We start from the raw sequence: 19,388 nt of genomic DNA, 5'->3' as shown, positions 1-19,388 counted from the left end.
CTTGGTACCAGCCCCCCATGAGCACTATGGAGTAACTCTGTAACTATGGATTATTTGTGTGCTTTCCCATCAAGATAGTGACTAAGCTGACAGCAGTCCCTGTGCCCATGCTGGGATGGATCCTTTCCTTAGGACTGGTGACCCACTGTCACCCTTGCCCATGCCTAGTTACCTGCACAGCCGTCTAGAGTCACTCCTGAGTGTGCACACTTATGTGAACTTTGAAGGTGCCCAGCTTCTTTGGTAAGCTTATTCTAGGTCCTGGAAGCTCCACAGTTGGGTTTTAGTTATCATTGCGTGAGAAGAAGAAATGATAGATCATATAGAGGTTAGTGATGTGGCCAGGCTGCCACTGATCCATCCGGTGGAGTGGGTCCAGTGGCCAGGCTGCCACTGATCCACCTGGTGGAGTAAGCCCAGTGGCCAGGCTGCCACCAATCCATCCAGTGGAATGGGTCCAGTGGCCAGGCTGCCACTGAAACACCTGGTGGAGTGGGTCCAGTGGCCAGGCTGCCACTGATCCATCCAGTGGAGTGGGTCCAGTGGCCAGGCTGTCACTGATCCATCTGGTGGAGTGGGTCCACTGTGCATTCAGAGCCCCAACTCCTGCTCAGGGGGAGCCAAAGCCAACCCCCCAGGAAGGCCATTTTCCACCCTTGCATGGCTCTCTGGTCTCCTTCACTGCCCTCTCTTGGGAGGCCCTTCAGTGTCTTTATAGTCTTCAGCACAGGGTTGGAGTCCCTCATCCAAAGTGAACGGATGAATTTCAGGTTTCCTTCCACATCTTTGAATATTTGCAGATGCATGAAGTGAGGTGTTTAATGCATTAGAATTAAGCTCATGCCCAAGTACATTTATTTATTTTTTCACTATTTGAAACAATTTCACGCCAGAAACAAAATTTTTTGGCATGGATGGGATTTCCCACTTGTCACACTGGCACTCAAAAGGGTTAGGATTTTGTTGTTATTGTTGCTGCTGCTGATGTGGTGACTGGGGCTCTCCACCTGTTTCTCTGCATCTTTCTGCCCTCCATCTGTATGTTGGTAGCAAGATAAGGAGTTATCCTAAGCTCTCTCTTCTCCTTGGATCTAGTGCTTGCTTAAAGTCTTATGTTATTCTGCCATTCCTCAACTGGTCTTTCCTAATGACCTCTGCAGGGAGGCCTCTCCGTACCCCTCTCTACCCACTCCTACCCTGGGTACTACCCCGTTGTAGCCATTTGTCACACTCTCAGCTACTGCATGGCCTGTAGTTCGCTGACGTTCTGGTCCACTAGTTTATAGCTGGACCAGCCTTGTTTTCCCTTTCATCTGTTTGTATTAGAGGTCTGTGCATTTGACTATTTGAAATTCATTCAAATTTGTTATAATTCCAGCTTAGTTATTAAAATGTTCAAATTTGATTTGTGGATTCAAATGCAATAAAATCCCATTCAAATTCCAATGTAGTTTTGCTTGAATAATTCATCTATTTGAGTTCTGTAATCACTTGGTTATAAACATCTGGTTCCGAGCCACAGGCTAGAGCTTGGCGGTCAGACAGTGCTTGCATGGTTCATCCTTAGCCCTGATGCCGAGACATCCCTGACAGCAGGTAACTTATTCACAGAACCCGCCACAGGGGTGTTGGGAGGATGGTACAAATCACTCAGAAGAAGCACTACGTGTGGATCTCCCACACTGAATCCTTTGACCCTAAAATAACCATAACTGTGTGCAGCACAGGAGGCCGTTGGCTCTTTCTACCATGCTGACCTTTTCCTGAGGGTTTCAGACAGGAAGGAGACCCCTATTTCCAGGCCAGACAGCGTTCTCTTGAGGGAAAAGCCAAAACAGAGTCAGTGGTTTGTCCTCACAAGTATCTCTCAAGCAATCTTTGGCTAACCTGAGAAGAGTAATGTTGCCACAAATTGAACAAAAACTAAAACTTCCAACTCACATGCCCCCAAGTTTTTGGGTGCCCATAATAATGCCATACATGGTAAATTCCGTTCCAAATCTCACGTGAAAGAGCACAGTTAAAATATTGGGGCATGAACCACTAATTGTATATAAATTTACTTCTGGGCTGTGTGTATAAAGTAGATAAAATGTTAACTAAATCTTGTGTTTGGACTTGAGGTCTCATCTTTAAGATGTTTCATTATGTATGTGCAGATATATTTCAAAATCTAAGATCCCAAACATTCATGGCCCCAAAATTGTTGAATAAGAGATATTCAACTTGTACTCTCAGTAATAATAATGCTTGCACTGATGACATTAGCTTTAGTTTGATCATTGTTTAATATTTAAGTTTATTTATTTAATTGATGTTGGGTTTATTGCCTTGGTGTTTATGTTGCTTAATATTAGTTTAATAGAATTAATAAGAACAATATTATACAGAACAAAACTTCCTGAGCCTTTGAATTCAATAGTACTGAAGAATTTTGTTTATGTAAATGCCAGTTACCTTTTATTTTTTTTATTTTGTCCTTGTGCAACTTCCTCATCGTGTACAAATGATGAGTAATTGACACATACACTGTCCCACATTCACTATCATGTCTCTATGATGTTTCCCCCCAAGTAAGCCAATGTCACTTTGAAAATAAAAGGTGTTATACATCCATAGGTCCATTCAGGCTAGGATGACCGAGCAAATGGAAGTTCACAGGATATAAATGAGCTATTTTGGACAGTGTCCATGGATGGGCATCCTTCTGTTCCAGTATTTCAAGAGTCTGGGTTTTATATATCTAAATATAAGCTTGAACGTTTCTAGGGCTCTCTGAATTCAGAGGCAGTATTTTTCTTGCAGCTTATTTTGATTGCCAGAGTCAAGATCACAGCCCTCAAATCCACAGGAGATCTCAGCTCTAGTCTGGCTCTGGGGCCGTGCTTAGACGACTCTGTTTAAGGTAGTCTCTTTGCTGCTGGTCAGATTTATGATGTGCCAATAGTTACACATGGCTTTATAGACAAGTCATTTCTTGCTACAGTTAGAGCCACTGCAAGCCAGTGAATGGAAACCAGCAGCCAGAATTAAGGGGCTGGACCAGCTAGAAAAAGGCCCTTCTCATCCAGTGCCCTCCCTGTGCCCCTGAAGAGCGCTCACCACATACTCTTGGTGGCTTTGCCATGATCATTCCACCAACTCAATAAAGCACTGCAATTTTAGCAACACACGTAGACAAGAAGGGGACACAGATGTTAGGAATTTGTGTCCCTGGGAAATATTTTCTAACAGGTTGAGTTAAAATTCAATCCATGCTATCGAATTGGACCTGCATCACCAATGGTCTCTCTGTGTTTCTGGGCTCGCCCGTCTCCTGATCCACCCAGAGGAGAGGAACATCGAGGTCTTCCTGGTAACTTTATACCAATACTTTCCTCTTCAGGTGCTGTTAGCCTTGTTTCATGCCCGAGAAAGCCAAGCTGCAGAGGAGTCTGTCAAACAGGAGCACGTAGCGGCAGGGCGTGGGGTGGGGGCAGGGCTGGGTGCTGAGCTTGACCTCAGCTCTGTGTTGCCCTAAAGCTCTTTTCTACCCGCCCGGCTTCCATGCCACACTGAGTCCGCTTTCCAGTTTCAATAGAAGACAATGTTGAATGTGTTTTAAGACAAGCACAGACAACCAAACACTGTTAGAAGTAACAACTGATCATTGTTGTATGAACCAAGTGTCTAAAGAAACCCAATTTCCTAGCAGAGCCCAAAGAGCTAAACCTTCAAGCATAGACCAAACCACTAGCTGGCCCAGTTCCTCCTCCTGACTCTTTTTGTGTTTGAAATCCGTTGATTTTATTTTATAGTTATGAGTGGTATGCCTGAATATATATGCATGCCCGATGCCCTTGGAGGTAAAAAAAAAATGCATGAGAATCGATGGAAATAAGTTATGGATGTCTGTGAGCCACCACATGGATACTTGGAACTGTAGGAGCAACAAATACTCTTAACAGCCAACCCAGCTCTCCAGCCCTCAATCTTCCTGACTTTTTGCCATCACTTAAGAGACTTTGCCAGTGTCAGATATGACACATATGCAATTCACGGGCCAGCTCAGAGTCCTCATAACTACACCAGGAAGGGACACGCTCGTCATCCTGAGTTGACCCTAGCCCAAAGTCTCAGAGGAGCAAGAGAAGCTGAGGTGTCATCCTAGTCCTGTGGCTCCTCTCCCATCCGAGCCATCCTTGTCTTGCCTCCCCGGCTCCTCCAGGGGATGACGGACAAGCAGGACAGACCTGCACCTCTACTCAAACTGTGTTCTCTGGGTGCTGTCGGCTCTCTGATGCCAACTGGCCTCAGTGGCCAGAAGAGAGTGCTTTCTGTGGAAAACAATGTTCCCTACTCCGCAAGCCCAGGAGCCAGTGTTCCGCCGCCTGCTTGCTGTTCACAAAGCCCTGGGCAGTGGCGTGGCGTCACACACTGGGCTGACCCATTGAAAGAACCATCATTGGTTGGTAACAAGGAAAGGAGCCACTAATGCAATTCCCTGTCCTCTTGGGCAGATGGCTTCTCTCTGAGACTGTGGTCAGGGAGAGACTTCAAGCTCCCAGGGTGACAGCTAGCCAGATGGATGCGTGAGGGGCTTCTCCTGGCTGCCCATCTTTGTGGTGCCATTTAGAAAACAAGGTGGCTTGACTGGATGATTCATAGCATGGATCCTGAATATATGGCCTAGAGCCCCCATGAACTCCCTTTGCTCTCACAATCCAGGCAGAAGGGTGTCTGTAGAAGGCAAGATAAGAGTGGTTCAATCTGTATGAACTGAAACTTATTTTTAAAATATTTTTGAATTACAGTGTGTGTGTGTGTGTGTGTGTGTGTGTGTGTGTGTGTGTGTGTACGTGCATGCTATAATCCACAGTGCATATGTAGAAGACCACTTGAGAGAGTCAATTTTCATTTTCTATTATGTGGGTCCTGGGAAATCAAACTCATAGTCAAGCATCTTTACCAGCTGCACCATCTTGACAGCCAATGAGAAGCTTCCTTAGTGTTTGATACAACTCCTACCCAGCCACAGCTTCCTCAGAGATGCTTAGGATGGATATGTGTCAGTGACTCTTAACCTGTGGGCTGCGACCCCCTTGGGGGTCCCATATCAGATAACTACATTGCTCTTTATAACAGTAGCAAAATTACAGTTATGAAGTAGCAACCAAATAATTTTAGGTTTGGGGTCACCACAGCATGAGGAACTGTATCAAAGGGTCACACAGCATGAGGAAGGCTGAGAGCCGCGGCAAGTGGCATGGTCCAATATAGGTTGGCAGGTGGCTCGGGCTTCCCTGGCAACCCCCCTCAGAGCCTGAAGTCAACGTTTTGCTTAAAACAAATTATTGCTCCTAAATTGTTGTTACCGCTTTTTGTTTTCAACAGACGTTTAAATAAAATTGTCTGGCAAGCTCTGTCTGAAGAGGAAAAAGAGAAGTAAGTTACCCCATTCCTACCTCAGTTTTTGAAGTGCCAATGAAATTTTCATAACCAAAACCAACTCTTCCAAAGCCTCGGTCCAGTGGTATTCAGTGTGTAACACCGCCGAATAAGCATCACCCCAGAAAAGGACGACTACTCCGCCCATAAAGCAGTCATTCCCCATTGCTCTTTTCTCTAGCTTCCCCTCCCCCCTCCCAGCTCCAGGCTACACTGTTTCCATGACTCTGTTTGTCCTTGGTGCATAGCGTGAAAGAAAGCACAGGACAAGCAGCACTTCCGTTTCCCTCTTCTGTTACTTACTAGTAAAATGTAATGCTTTCACTGCTCATGCATGTCGTAGCATGATTGCACATGTGTACATGTGTGCACTCACTAAGGAAGTTCCGTCACACGCACCCCTGACTGTCTACTCCCACTGGTGGACTTTTCCATTGTTTCTGCTTTCTGCTCACTTGTGGGGGACTTTTTTGTTAAGAACATGCTTTTATTTTTTCAAGCATGTGTAGTGAGGAGTGGGTTTAGCACATAGCACTTCTATGCTTAAGCTTTTGAGAAGGCTCCAGGCTTGCTGCCAACAGCCACGCCACTTCACGTTTCCACCAGCACTGTGCGTGCATTCCTATCTCTGTGCCCTCACAAACATTGCTGATGTCCTACTTTAAAAAACAAAACAAAACAAAACAAAAAAACAAAGTCAGATGGGCATGGCATTTGCCCATAATCTTAGTGCTGGGGAGACTCATGCATTTGAGTCCAGCCTGGGCTGCATAGGGAGACTTTGTCCCAAAGCAACAGAAACACCAAGTATGATAATATGTCACTTGCCTCCAGGTAAGCATGCTGGTCAATGTGTCCTTAGGCAGCTGGTCCCCGCATGAATGTAATCCAAGATGGCTGCCTCACTCCCTGATGGAATCAAGGGACCTCCATCACACAGCAACGTGATCATGACCAAAATGGCTCTGTGCGGTGCCCAGGCTTGCTTTCCAGCCATCAAGAGCAGTTTCTAATTATAACTAGTCTTGGGAAGTGAGAGTGTTGGTGGTTGGAGAGGTGGACGTGAGAGCACAGCCAGCACTCTGTCATCTAATGTCTCTGTCAAGGTGAATCTCAGGGACTTTACTGAGAAACTGGATGAATCAGTTTCTTCTTATGTTTATTTTCTTTTCATTTTGTTGACTTCTTTCTTTGCCTCTCAGGTTGGATGCAGTCAAGCCCATACAGTACCTGGAAAACAAAGCAGTTTTAAACAAAGCCCTGGAACGGCTCAATTGGCCCATTTCGTTGAAAGAGCTGTCGCTGCTGGAAAATGAAATCTTGGTTGGGAAAATGTACATCCAGCAAGCCATGGAACTGCAGGAGGCTGCCAGGAAGAACAGCACCAGCAAGGCGCTGGAGGAGGTGGGTCCCGCAGCAGCGTTGCCCTGTCCTCAGCAGCTCTGCCTGCACCTTCCTTCTCTCTCTCCCACCTACCACGTCAAGGAAATGCTATTTGATTTTAAAATCTTATTTTTAGGATAAGGTATTTTTCAATGGAAACACAAAACCAAATAGTGGCATTTTTATCTCGGTGAGATGCCTGAACTTTAATTCAAGCATCAGATTTTATTACTTATCTTTATGTTGTCTTGGCTAGGTTTTCACATTTCTTTCAACATTTGTGTGTGTGTGTGTGTGTGTGTGTGTGTGTGTGTGTGTGTGTGTGTGTGTGTACACAACATATATACTTCTTGTATATAAAATATATAGCAAATATATCTTATATATAAATTATATATATATGTATATAATAGTATTAAAGTATGCTAAGTTGTTGTTAAATAAAAAGGGCACTTAGGTTTTTAGTATTGAAAGCCCACAAAAATGTCACTTTTAAAATTTCATTTATTCACTTTACATCCTGATCGTAGCCCCCTCCCTCATCTCCTCCTGCCCCACCCTTCCTCCCACTTCCCTCCATCCCAGTCCCCTAGTCCTCAGAAAGGGGGAGCCCTCCTCCCTCACCAACTGATCCAACTCTTCCCCTCGCTGCCTAGTCAGCACCTTTAGAGTGTTTCCTATTGGTCTTTTCTCCTCATTAAATAAATTGGGGTTTTTTCCATAGTTAGAATGTCTGTAATTATTTTATATTCTTCCTTGAATTTAGCATATTTCATAGAATTTCTGTGGGTTTTGCTGAGTCTTCTGACCAACATCATTGGTGGATACGTATATACATACATACATACACACACACATACACACACATACATACATACATACATACACACATACACATGATGTACTTAACTCTTCACTGAACTGTCTCCTTTTGCATTGCTTTCATTTGTTTTGTTTTTGTTTTCAGTTTTAGCCTCTTCCTCGTGCTTTTTTCTTTTTCTTTTTCTTTCTCTCTCTTTTTTTTTTTAATTCTTTTTTTAGTTTTTCGAGACAGGGTTTCTCTGTATCATATTGGCTGTCCTGGACTCACTTTGTAGACCAGGCTGGCCTCGAACTCACAGAGATCCTCCTGCCTCTGCCTCCCGAGTGCGGGGATTAAAGGCGTGCGCCACCATACCCAGCACTTCCTCATGCTTTTATGAGTCCCCTGGTATGTACAGTTGAGTCATTTTGCTAGCATGCCATCTCGGGAGTGGCATTCGAGGACCACGGGCATGGACCCCAGGGCTGTTAAGTAGCTGTTCCTGGATACAGCACTCCTTCCTGGCTGCACGTAGGTGCTTGTAGATGTGGGATAGTCCAGCGAGAGCCATACTAAGGCCCAAATAGTTTCCAGATAGCACCAAACAAAGGTCTGAAAACCTTTCTGAGACCACTGACCTTCAGGGCTCCTTTCTGTCAGTTTCAGCATCTGTCAGGTGAGACAGTTTCCCTGGTTTTAGCTCCACAGCCACTACCTTAGAGTCTTGTTTTTGTTTTTGATTACTCATATCCATGCGTATCTGCTGGTAGGTTTTTGCATGTGTGCGTCATGTCCGATATGTGTGCTGGGCACCGAACTCAGGTCCTCTGCAAAGCAATACACATTCTTAATTGCTGAGCCATCTCGCCAGCCCCTTGGCTTTTATTGTTTTTCCTCCACAGATTACACTTTCCTTCTCTCTTGGTGGAAGAAGCTATACTTCTTGTGCAGAATACAAAAATCTTATTACAAAGCATCAGATAGCTTTTAATGTTCAAAAAGACTTCCTGAGAATTATCCACCACTTCCTTTAAGGATTCCTCTGGGTGCCGACATTTCTCTGTTGACTGGCAGGTGCCAAAGGGAAGCTAAGAATCCAGAGGACAAAACGTGAACCACCACCTTTCCCTGAAAATATGTTCCTTCCCCGCCTCCTCCTGCCTTCTCATCCTTGTGCTTACTAATGCAAATATTTGCGAGTGCCCCTAAGGTTCCACATGGATGGTATGTACCCGCAGTACCTGGACCACAGACTAAGCCCTGCCCTTGTTTGGATGGAGAGAGAATTATTGGGCCCTGATGGATTTTCTCATTCCGACTGAGGTGCACCACTTAGGGTGTACCACTGCCTAACAGGGAAATTTGATAGCATTTTATTTATGCTTTGTATCAAGTTTTCAGTAGGAAATGTTATGAATAGAGTACAAAGAAACCTCTTATGAATTGAGGGCAAAGATAGTGTATGCTAATGAGCTTGTTTGGAAAACTGACAGCCAGAGGCTCATTGTTTATAGGCCATGAATTAATTGGACTAATTGTTCTACTTCTCCATTCCCTTTCCATAAAGTGAAGATAAAATGAATTTCAATAATTTCATAGTTCGGAGCTGCTTGTCCCTCACTGTGAGCGGGAGTGTGCTCGGCACAGGTGGTCACAGGCCTGCTTCATCCTCAGCCTTCTTGGGGGTCTCCTAAAGTGATACCATGTAACGGCAAAAATGAGGTTTAGGAAAAGATAATTCTCTCCCAGTTTGCTTAACTCTGAAGTGCTCCCAGGACACCCAGCAGAGGCAAGACAGTAACAAAATGTTGGAGGCTCAGGAGAAAGACTGGGTTGCAGACAAGTTTGGAAACATTTGTGGTACCAGGATGCAGGTAGGGGAGAGAATGAAAGAGACCAAGACAGAAAACATAGAGAAACAGGAGGCTCAAACAAAGAGCTACAGTGTGAGAGCACATGGGAGGTGGCTCAGAGGCCTGGCTGTCAGACAGACTCCACTAAGATGTTACTGTCGCCAAGCCTCTCTGAGCTTTAGAGTTTCCTTGAATTCAAAACTGAAAGATCAAAGTACCAACCTACAAAGCAACATCTAGTCCTCCAGACAGTAGGTGGCACTGTAAATATATCCAGCATGCACTAACTTTGTGCTCCTTCCATGACTAGAATTATTACCAATAGCCAGGCATGGTGGTTCATGCCATGAATCCCAGCACCCAAGGAGGCAGAGGCAGGCAGATCACTGTGAGTTCAAAGCAGCCTGGTCTACTTCATGTGTCCTAGGCAAGCCTAGGCTTGCATAGTGACACTATGGTAGTTTAAATAAGAATGCCTCCCCCCCTCCGACACACACAGTCTCATACATCTGAATGCTTAGTCACCAGGGAGTGAAACTGTTTGAGAAGATTAGAAGGATGAGTTGCTGTGGTCTTGTCTGTATAGGTGTGGCCTTGTTGGGAGGAGTGTGTCACCAGGCCCAGTGTTTCTCTCTCTTCCTTTAGCCCTGCAGATAAGGATAAAGCCCTCAGCCATGCCCCCTGCCCCATGATGATATTTGACTAAGCCTCTAATCAAAAGCCCCCAATTGAACACTTTCTTTTATAATAGTTGCATTGGTCATGGTGTCTCTTTACAGCAGTAGAACCAATAACAGAAGCCTTGTCTAAAACATGTGTTTATGTGTCTGCATGTATATCTTTATGTGTTCCCATTTAGTGAGTTTTAAAACATTGTACAGGATGGCATTTGAAGGCTGTTCAAGTTAGCAGGAAGCAGCTCATTAGTGACATCATCTAGGACAGCCATGGAAAAGCAGGAGCAAAAGTCTGGCGAAGAGACATCAAGGGAGCCAGTACAGGACATAGGAAGAGGCGTTAGTTCCCCGGTCTTTGTCAGGAAGGCAAGGGGAAATGATGGCCAGAGCTTGAGGCATAGGCAAGCGTAGGGGAAGATATTTAGTCTGCATAACATGCCATGGATTTGTGGATTCCCTGCTACTCTCTCGCAGCATTCATAACTAAGCCTTCCCCGTCATTGATTTGTCTCCACACAGGGTTACAAGGCTCGTCCTCTCTGATGGAGGCAGCCCTACATGCCCAGCACGGAACTGAATACAGGGGAGCATTTGACGTCTTCTCTCCACCTTTTTTCCTCTCATTTTTTATCATCACCTTCTGCAATGGAAAATTCTGAACATTGCTTCTTTTTTAAAAAAGATTTACTTATTTATTATATATGTATACAGTATTCTGACTGCATGTATGCCTGCCCCCCAGGAGAGGGCACCAGATCTCATTATAGATGGCTGTGAGCCACCATGTGGTTGCTGGGAATTGAACTCAGGACCTCTGGAAGTGGAAGTGCAGCCAGTGCTCTTAACTGCTGAACCATCTCTCCAGCCCCATTAAAACAATACTTATTACTACATATAATATTTATGAGGTGATTTTAATTCTATATTTTCATGTCAACTAATTCGATTTCATAGCCCACTACTAGGCCACAAGATCCAGAGTGAAAAACTTTGGTGGGAGCAAAGCTGAAGATAGCAAAGGCCAGGTTACAGGCCCATTTAAGATCCTGCAGTGAAAAAAAAAAAATCCACCACCCACACAAATCACTTTGACCTCTTCGTACATATGCATAGTCTCGCTTTAAATCTGTCAGCAAAGGGCAATGACTGGGAACAATGACTATAAGTTAGAGAAGAAGAAACCTTCAGCTCCTAAGATTCCCCAGAGTTTACTGATAATGTGTAGCCATAACAATCAAAGTTCCTTCCAATGGGATCTATGAGAAATACCCACGTGTGTTCCGAAGGCTGTGGCCACTCTGCTCGGCCCAGTCTGGTATTCGTGATCACACTTGGACACCTAAGGCTTTCCCACACCCTCTGCTGCAGCAGATTGCCCCTCACCATAGCTATCCCTTTGGCTTTTGCACTTGGGATAGCAGCTTGGCTTTTCTGATGACAAGGTAAGATGCTGTAAACACTGCATACAGGGATCCTTGGCTTGCCTTTCACCCTCGGGCTTCCAATGACGGTGTCTGGCCGGCTGCGGAAGAGAAGCATCGTTCTTAGTGCTCTGTCAGACATCCTGCACACTCTGTGCTTGAGTGCTTGAGGGTTTCCCCTGAGGCCCAGAACCCACCAGTTTTATGCTGTCTCCAGGGGTAGATGCTTGGCTCGCTGACCTTGTAAAGAAACCTCTAGTCTGAAGTTTTTGAAAACTCCCCTCATCAGCACTACCTTGTTGCCATGGCCACAGGGTTTACCCTCCCTTGCTAAGCCTGCACCCCCCCCCCTCAAAGCTGAGCTGTGAGGGGCATCAGTAAATTAGATAGTTGGTGATAATTTCTGTAGGCTCCATGGGAGCCCAGTCTATGGGGCTCAGGTGTTCACAGTTCTGAGCGTTTTCCTAAGAAGTGCAGACTGTTCCCATAGCAAAGTCTCCAGAATCCACAACTACAAAGATCCAAAGCCCTCTTTATCCCCACAGCCTTGACCGCCTTGGGTGATTTAGAGGCATGAAATCTTTTTAAAGCTGTGACAGTCTGTCATCAACAACCCTGACAGAGCCTTGGGGATCTACCCACACAGCTGGCCACATGTGTTTGCTTCTCAAAGGCATGACAAATGAGGCATCTGGAGTCCATGGATTTTACGAATGGTGAATTCGGTGTGCTACTTTATGAAAAACTTTCCAGAGTAAAGCGTTAGGAAAATTTACATGGTCGGGGTGTGTGTGGCATGAGTGAGGTTGGGTGCAACTGCAAGAGACCATTTGAATATGAGGACCTTACACTAGGCTGTGACTGGACACTGTGTGTGAAGGAATGCTGGCTAGGGAGACCTAGAAGTTAATTGTTTGAAATATATATATAATGTGTGTGTGTGTGTGTGTGTGTGTGTGTGTACACATGTATACATATATGTGCATGGTGTGTGTGGGTGTGTGTGTATAATATATACAGATCCAGATGTCACCAGAACAGACTGATATTTTCATTGTGGAGTGAGAATTGTGTCTTTGTTCCTTCACTCGAAGATAGTAATGGGATCAGTTGTTATTAATGCATTAGAGTCCATTTTGTCTACAGTTTTCAGATTCCCTTTTTGAGGATAAGAGACATCACCCTTAGCCCGGTTGGTGAGCATTTCTCATGCCACCATGAAAACATCAGTGTGCTCTGATGACATCAGGATCTGCTAGGAAGCTAGTTCCCTAGCACTATGTACATCCTTTGGTAGGGTAAGACCGCCTCGTGTGAAGATCGGAAGGTCACAAGTCTGAGCTATGCAGTGATGGCATTGTCATCTAAGAAAGAATGACACATGAAAACCAGCCACATTGTCCCCAGAGAGCACTGCAATGTGAGCTACTTTCTGGAACATGTGTAACACACACACACACACACCCCAAATACCACTGGCCAAAAGAAATACTCTGGCTGGTATCTTGTTCTGATGATCCCTAAGGAGGCAAAAGCCACAGCCACACTGTCACTTTATACTACAGCTAAAGGCTTCCTGCTTGCTGGAGAGTCTTGCTGGATTCAAACCCTCTTCCACCTCTAAGGTGCCCTGTGTGCCTAGGCAAAGATGCTGCCCAAGCACTGTAAGCAGGCTTGGGGATGGCTGTTACCCAATTGTCTGGAGGAAAAGAACTGAGTATGGAAAACACATCAGCAGAGCCCAGGCAGACAGAAATCCCACTCAGCTGGTCCAAGCAGAGGAGCATCAATGAAGGATTTATATCTGGGTGAGGGTATCCAAGTCGGTCAACAGGAAACACGGGAACACCAGAGAGCAACAACAGCAAGGATGGTGGAGGCTATAGAAACCAAGGGGAGGGGAAGGGCTTAGAACCAATGCTTGCTGTTTCAGAATTAGTGAGGGAAACGGGCCTACTCACTGCCGGGGAGATGTGTCTGACTACACAGAGCAGGGCCCTCAGGGGAGACAGCAGAGAAAATATTTAGGGGGTGAGTGGGTAGAGACAGTACCCTTGAGAACTTTGCCTAAAGACTCAGAGTTTATTTGTGCACAATAATGTTATGTGAGAAATATATAAAAAACAGGACACTAGTATTGGGCCACATGCCCGGCAGTGACACAAAAGAGACACCAGTAATACCCACGTGGCAGGTCTCTGAGCCTCAGTAACTTTCAGCATTGAGTATTTAAGATATTTTGGGTTTTTTTTTCTTTCTTTGATTTTTTTTCCCTTTAAGAAGCAAACAGGAACAGTCCTCTTTTCATGACAGCCTTTGAAGTTGCTAAAAGCACTGGGTTGGAGGTCCTGCCTTTAGCGGTTGTATCCTCCGGAGCCCAGAGCTGCCCCTGGTGTCAGGGAGGGGACAAAGGGTAACATTTCCCTGAGTGTCATAGTAGCCAAGTCACTCATCAGGGTGCACAGGAGATTCACCTTGGTTGGGAAGACAGTGAACCTACAGAGAGGCATAGGGGACCTTCATTTCTCACAGTTTCCTAAAGGTACCCCATTTCCTGAGGAGGGGCAGAGATTCCTATATCCGGAAAGACCCCCCCCCACCTCCCTCTGGTTTTCAAAGCCAGGCTAAGCACCCACAACAACTGAAAGGCAAAGGACAAAAACTCCTCCTAAGCACAAGGGCAAATTTGCTATTTAGAGAAAACTTTTGTGAGAAGACTTGGTTTTCTCTCTCCAGGACTAAGAAAATTCTGCTCAGAGCTGCTTTTTTTTTTTGGGGGGGGGGCACAATATTTACCTTCTGCTAAAACTGCAAATGCCCTGAAAGAGAATTCACACTGAAACTATCTAACACCCCACGGACAGTCAGTGGACTCCCAGAGCCTGCCAGGAGTCCACTCCTCCTCACATTTTCCTCTACATTTTTTAAATTCTCCAGAGCACATTAAAAGAGTGAAGACCTTGGATGTCTTTAGGGTTGAAGGAAGACCCTGGAAATCTGATGAGGGGAGCAGCGGGGACGCACCACACTGGCTCTGTCCTAGTCACCAAGTTGAATTATTCACAAAGACAGTTTGCAAATTTTCAGTTCTCATAATTGGGAACCCTAGAGAGAAAGATCAAAGTGCACTGGCGATCGATGCATTACCTTAATTACAGCAGTCACAGACTTCCTTGACCGAAGGGCAAAGCAGGGGCTGGTAAGCAAACGAGGCTGCTGCTGGGGCCGGGTTTAGCATTCTGTGTGGTAGAAATCAGTGATTCCAAAGAGCAAAAATGGATAGTGATCATTCGTTTTTGTTTTTTTTTTAGAAGATTTTATTTCATTATTATGTATAGTGTTCTGCCTGCATGTGCACCTGCAGGCCAGAAGAGGGCGTCAGATCACATTATAGGTGGTTGTGAGCCACCATGTGGTTGCTGGGAATTGAACTCAGGACCTCTGGAAGAGCAGCCAGTGCTCTTAACCTCTGAGCCATCTCTCCAGCATTCTTAATCCAAGTTCTGAAATGGAGACTAGAGGGATTAGGGTGCACCTTATGGTCCAATTGCTGTTTTTACTGTTTCTTTTGTTTCACTGCTTTAAAAACTGGGTGCGTCTTATGGTCAGGTGCGTCTTATAGTCCGAAAAATATGGTATATTTAGAGACGTGTCAGCCAGTGTTTCCTGGTCTCTCTGTTTCTCGATGCTCTCATCCTGTGGCTTTCTTTGTAAAAACCAGGGTTTGGTTTGTGTTCTGCCCATGCGCCTGGCTGAGGTAAAGACAAGGATGAGATTGGCTGGGGGTTCTTTGGCCTGGACCACAGAGCATCTCTAAAGGCAGTGGCTAGGGTCACAGCTGAAAGAACAGCTTGTCCAGGAGCCCTGAGGTCTGCGCTTCCATCCCTGGAGGCTCAGGCTCTGCTTGTGTGACGCAAACCATCAGTGGCACAAGCCCTTGCCACGCGCTTCGCCGCGGCTACTCAGCCATGCTGAGGTGGGACGGTACTGCCAAGGAAGCCCTGCGAGTGCCCTTCCCACAGAGTCGCGTGCTGTGGCGTAGACTAGAGGAGCTCCTCCCAGTGGGGAGAGCAGCGGTTGGAAACCTAAGCAGCAAGTGGGAGTTGCTGGTATTCCAGTGTCAGTCAGGTCCCAGAATGGTTAGAAGCGGGTGATACGTTTAGCCATTAGAGAGGCCAGCTTGGCGTTTAAAATGGAAGCCAGCAGCCTTTCTACCATTGCCTGCCCATTGTTGCCGCCCATGTGGGGGAAGGAGTGAAGAGTCAAAGGCCGGTGTACAATAGATGAGCTGGCAAGTAGTGAGGAACTACAGTGGAAAAACCTGCCTCTGCCTCCTGAGTGCTGGGATTACAGGAGTGCACCACCGCACCTGGCTTTGTGTGATCTTTGGAATAGCAGATTGCTGTCTGTCTGGAGACAGGCACACTCCCTGGAAGCCAGCTGGTCTTCAATGTGGACATGAATGTCAGGAAGCACAGAGGTTGTAAACCTTACATCAAGGCAGGGTTTTCAAGCCACCCTTTACTTAACTTGATGTGCTCTAGTCTGTCAGGGACTAGAATATTCTATGAAGATACTTAGCGTGACTTCTGCCTACAAGATGCTTTTGGTGAGAAATCTGTGGAACCCGTGTCCTCAGCTCTGGTACTGGCCATCTGAGTAACACATACGCCCCGGCACACAGGAGGCTTAACTGTCTCATGGTGTGCAGAGGCACAGCTTTCTAGACTGAAGCATGAAGCTAAAGGGTAGTAGGGAGGTCAAGAGATGTTCCCTTCACGTGGCTGGGTTGGCAGCACTTGGGGACCGCTTGCCTTTGTCCTGGTGCAGACTCATCCTCCCGAGGCTGTTCTCAACCTGCAGAAGGTCGTTCTGAATTTCCCATAAGGGCATAATTTGTTTACCCAGGTGTAAGGAAGTAGCATCCAGTGATGCCGGGCTATTCTCCCTGATAAACTGATCGGGCCAGTGAACATACAGCTTCCAAAGAAGGCATGGACATGAAAATCTGACTAGATGGGAATATCATAACAAACGAGAGGTGCTCATTGTACATTTCAGACCACGCCTTTGAAGACTACAGGAAACACAAAAGCTGAGGAAGAGATTATATCCTGCAAGCCCCTGAAGAGACCTAAACCCTTATGTCACTGGTTGCCCACTTCTGAAGATCCATCTCTGAATTTTTTTCTCACTGAAGAAGTAAACCGCATGTGTACTCCTTTTAATGAACCCCCAAAGCATCGGCAAACAGATCACAGTGATAGATGACTATCGAAGACCCACTCATATCACATTGGTCACTGTGGAGATCAGCCCACTTAACAAGCAAAACTCAAATGTACTGAATGCAAGTCATGACCCAGGAGCTGGCTGAAGCTATCTATATGCTTATGGTCAACTCCATCATAAATCACAGATCTCCCAAAGTGAGAGCTGCAGATGGACTTATAAAGAATCATGATGTGCACTTTATTTACAAAAAAAAAAATTATAGCGCAGGAAATTCATGGCTATAGTTTTATGGCTCTTACACTGCAAAACAAAACAAAAACCCACCAGCTTCAAAACGACAGTGAATAACACTTCCGATTGGTAGCCTGTGTCATGAAGAAGGGAATATTTGAAGGTCCATGAAGAGGAAAACCTGAAAAATTATTTTGATGGGCACTCTAATAATTACTATGATAATGACAAAGAAAAAGTAAAGAATATCCTAGGATAGAAGGCTCCAACCTCTATTTTTACTCCCCACCCCCCATCCCCAAAAAAGCAGATTTGTGAAAGTATAATTCACATGTCATAAAATTTCACCTATTTCATATCAGTTGTTTTCAGTAAAACTGACACAGTTTTTCTAGCTTCGTTTCCCTTGCTGTGATAAAAAATACCCCCCAACAAAAAGCAATTTCGGGTAGAAATGCTTTATTTCAGTTCACAGCTCCAGCTTACAGTCCACTGTTGAAGGAAAATCACAGTGGCAGGAACCCAAAGAGAACTAGACTCACGTCACAGCCACAGTCAGGAGCAGAGAGAAATTCATGCGTGCTCAGTTGCTCGCTCACCTGTGGCTCAGCTCCATTCTCCCAGTTTTACGCAGGTTAGAATCCAATGCCTAGGGAATGGTGCTGCCCACAGTGGGCTGGATTTTCCAAAATGAGTGAACTCGATCAGGCATGACAGCCCTCCCCTCCTCATACGTACCCACAAGCCAACTCAATGGACAGGGCCCCTCACTGAGACTCTCTTCCCAGGTTTCAGGCTGCGCCACATCAACTCAGCCAACCATTACAGTTGCCAGCGATCATCGTGAAATCTGCTCACGTCTCCAGAGTACTAATCAACTTCTATGTCTGTAAATTTGCTTTTGTGGTGTTGTTCATGTGTAAGTGGCTGTGTAAAATCTTATTGTATACAACATTATGTTTATCCCTTCCTAGTTAATGGACATTTGAATATCTTTTATCCTCATGAATAATGATGTTATAAATTCTTGCTTGTAAGTCTTCACATGGTTATATGATTCCTTTTATCTTAGTGAAACATGACTATTTATCTGTCATATAGTAAGTTTACTTTTTAAGAAAATATCAAATTATTTCCCCCAAATCAAAAATTAATTAGCCACAATTATTAACTTACTAATGATCTTTTAGTAGTGTCCCATTGATCCACATGACTCTCATTTTTAATGCAATGGTTTCTTCATTGCTGTAGTTAATAGTAGGTTTTGAAATAAGAAAAGAGGAAAACATTCAAATTATTCTTTTTCAAAACTGGTTTAGTGAGCTATCTCGGTGGTTAAGAGCACGTATTATTACTCTTGAAAAGGTCTGAATTTAATTTCTAGCACCCACACCAGGTGGCTCACAACTGCCTGTAACTTCAGCTCCAGGGGATTTGGCACCCCCTTTTGGCCTCTCTGGGTACTTACACCCACGTGCACATATACTCTTCTACACACACAGAGTCATAACTAGATGGAAAAGCTTCTTTTGATGTTTGTAACATAATGTCACTAGCATCTTCATGTAGTAGACACAGTCAAGACAGTTGTTCCAACTTTAACTCACGTGACACCATTTGGAAGTAAGAAAATGACCTTTTCCTATGTTCTTTCAGAAACTTCCCAAATGTGACTTCTGCCCAGTAAGGTTGTCACTGAGTTGGGCCAGAAAGGAGTTATCTGGTTGTTTTCTCTCTGCCCTTTGTTGGTTTGTCTTCAAGTATACTGGTCTTTCCTCTAATAGGACAGTTTTGTTATTCAGTAGACATAATGTTTGTCTGCATGTTCTACTTCTAAAATTTCTATATATAACCTGTACAATAACATTATATGTCCCTGTTTTTTTTTTAAAGTTCTTCGTTATTTAGAAGTGTTTATACTTGCCTCCAGCGCTTGGTTACATTGCTGATTTAAAGTCTGTCAATCACTGTAACATCTGGGTCATCTCAGTATTAAGACCTACTGGTAACCTTTTACCTAAAGAATTGTTCATAGTTTATCGTTTACCCATGTTTCATTTTTATTGTATAATGGACATCTTAAATATTGCATTTCAACATTTTCGCTTTAAATTCTTTGTTGAAGAATGAACATTTTTGTTTTGCTTTGGTTTTTTTTTGATTGTTTGTTTTTGTTTTTCAAGACAGGGTTTCTCTGTGTAGCCTTGACTGTCGTGGACTCACTTTGTAGACCAGGCTGGCCTCAAACTCATGGAGATCCACCTGCCTCTGCCTCCCAAGTGCTGGGATTAAAGGCGTGCCACATCATACCTGGCTGGAGACTGCACATTTTTAATAAAGCTTGCACCATTTAACTTCT

At 44.8% G+C, this 19,388-nt stretch overlaps 1 protein-coding gene across 7 annotated transcripts in view; it reads left to right on the top strand.

Annotated features, from left to right (window-relative positions):
- VWA3B (von Willebrand factor A domain containing 3B) overlaps nt 1-19,388 on the top strand; it is a 185,507-nt gene that overhangs the window by 145,135 nt on the left and 20,984 nt on the right. For all 7 annotated transcript variants that reach the window (XR_014773982.1, XR_014773983.1, XR_014773984.1 and 4 more), the window contains 2 exons: nt 5,374-5,424; nt 6,630-6,831. Coding sequence is in view for 2 of the 7 variants with exons in the window: in XM_084754603.1 (XP_084610729.1) it covers nt 5,374-5,424; nt 6,630-6,831 (253 nt within the window). In the remaining 5 variants the exon portion in view is untranslated. The remainder of the gene's footprint in view (nt 1-5,373; nt 5,425-6,629; nt 6,832-19,388) is intronic.

Source organism: Acomys minous, assembly GCF_964271855.1.
Source record: "Acomys minous genome assembly, chromosome: 13".
Lineage (NCBI taxonomy): Eukaryota > Metazoa > Chordata > Mammalia > Rodentia > Muridae > Acomys > Acomys minous.
The sequence above is the reverse complement of the archived record's forward strand: the minus strand, read 5'-3'. Positions and strand labels throughout refer to the sequence as shown.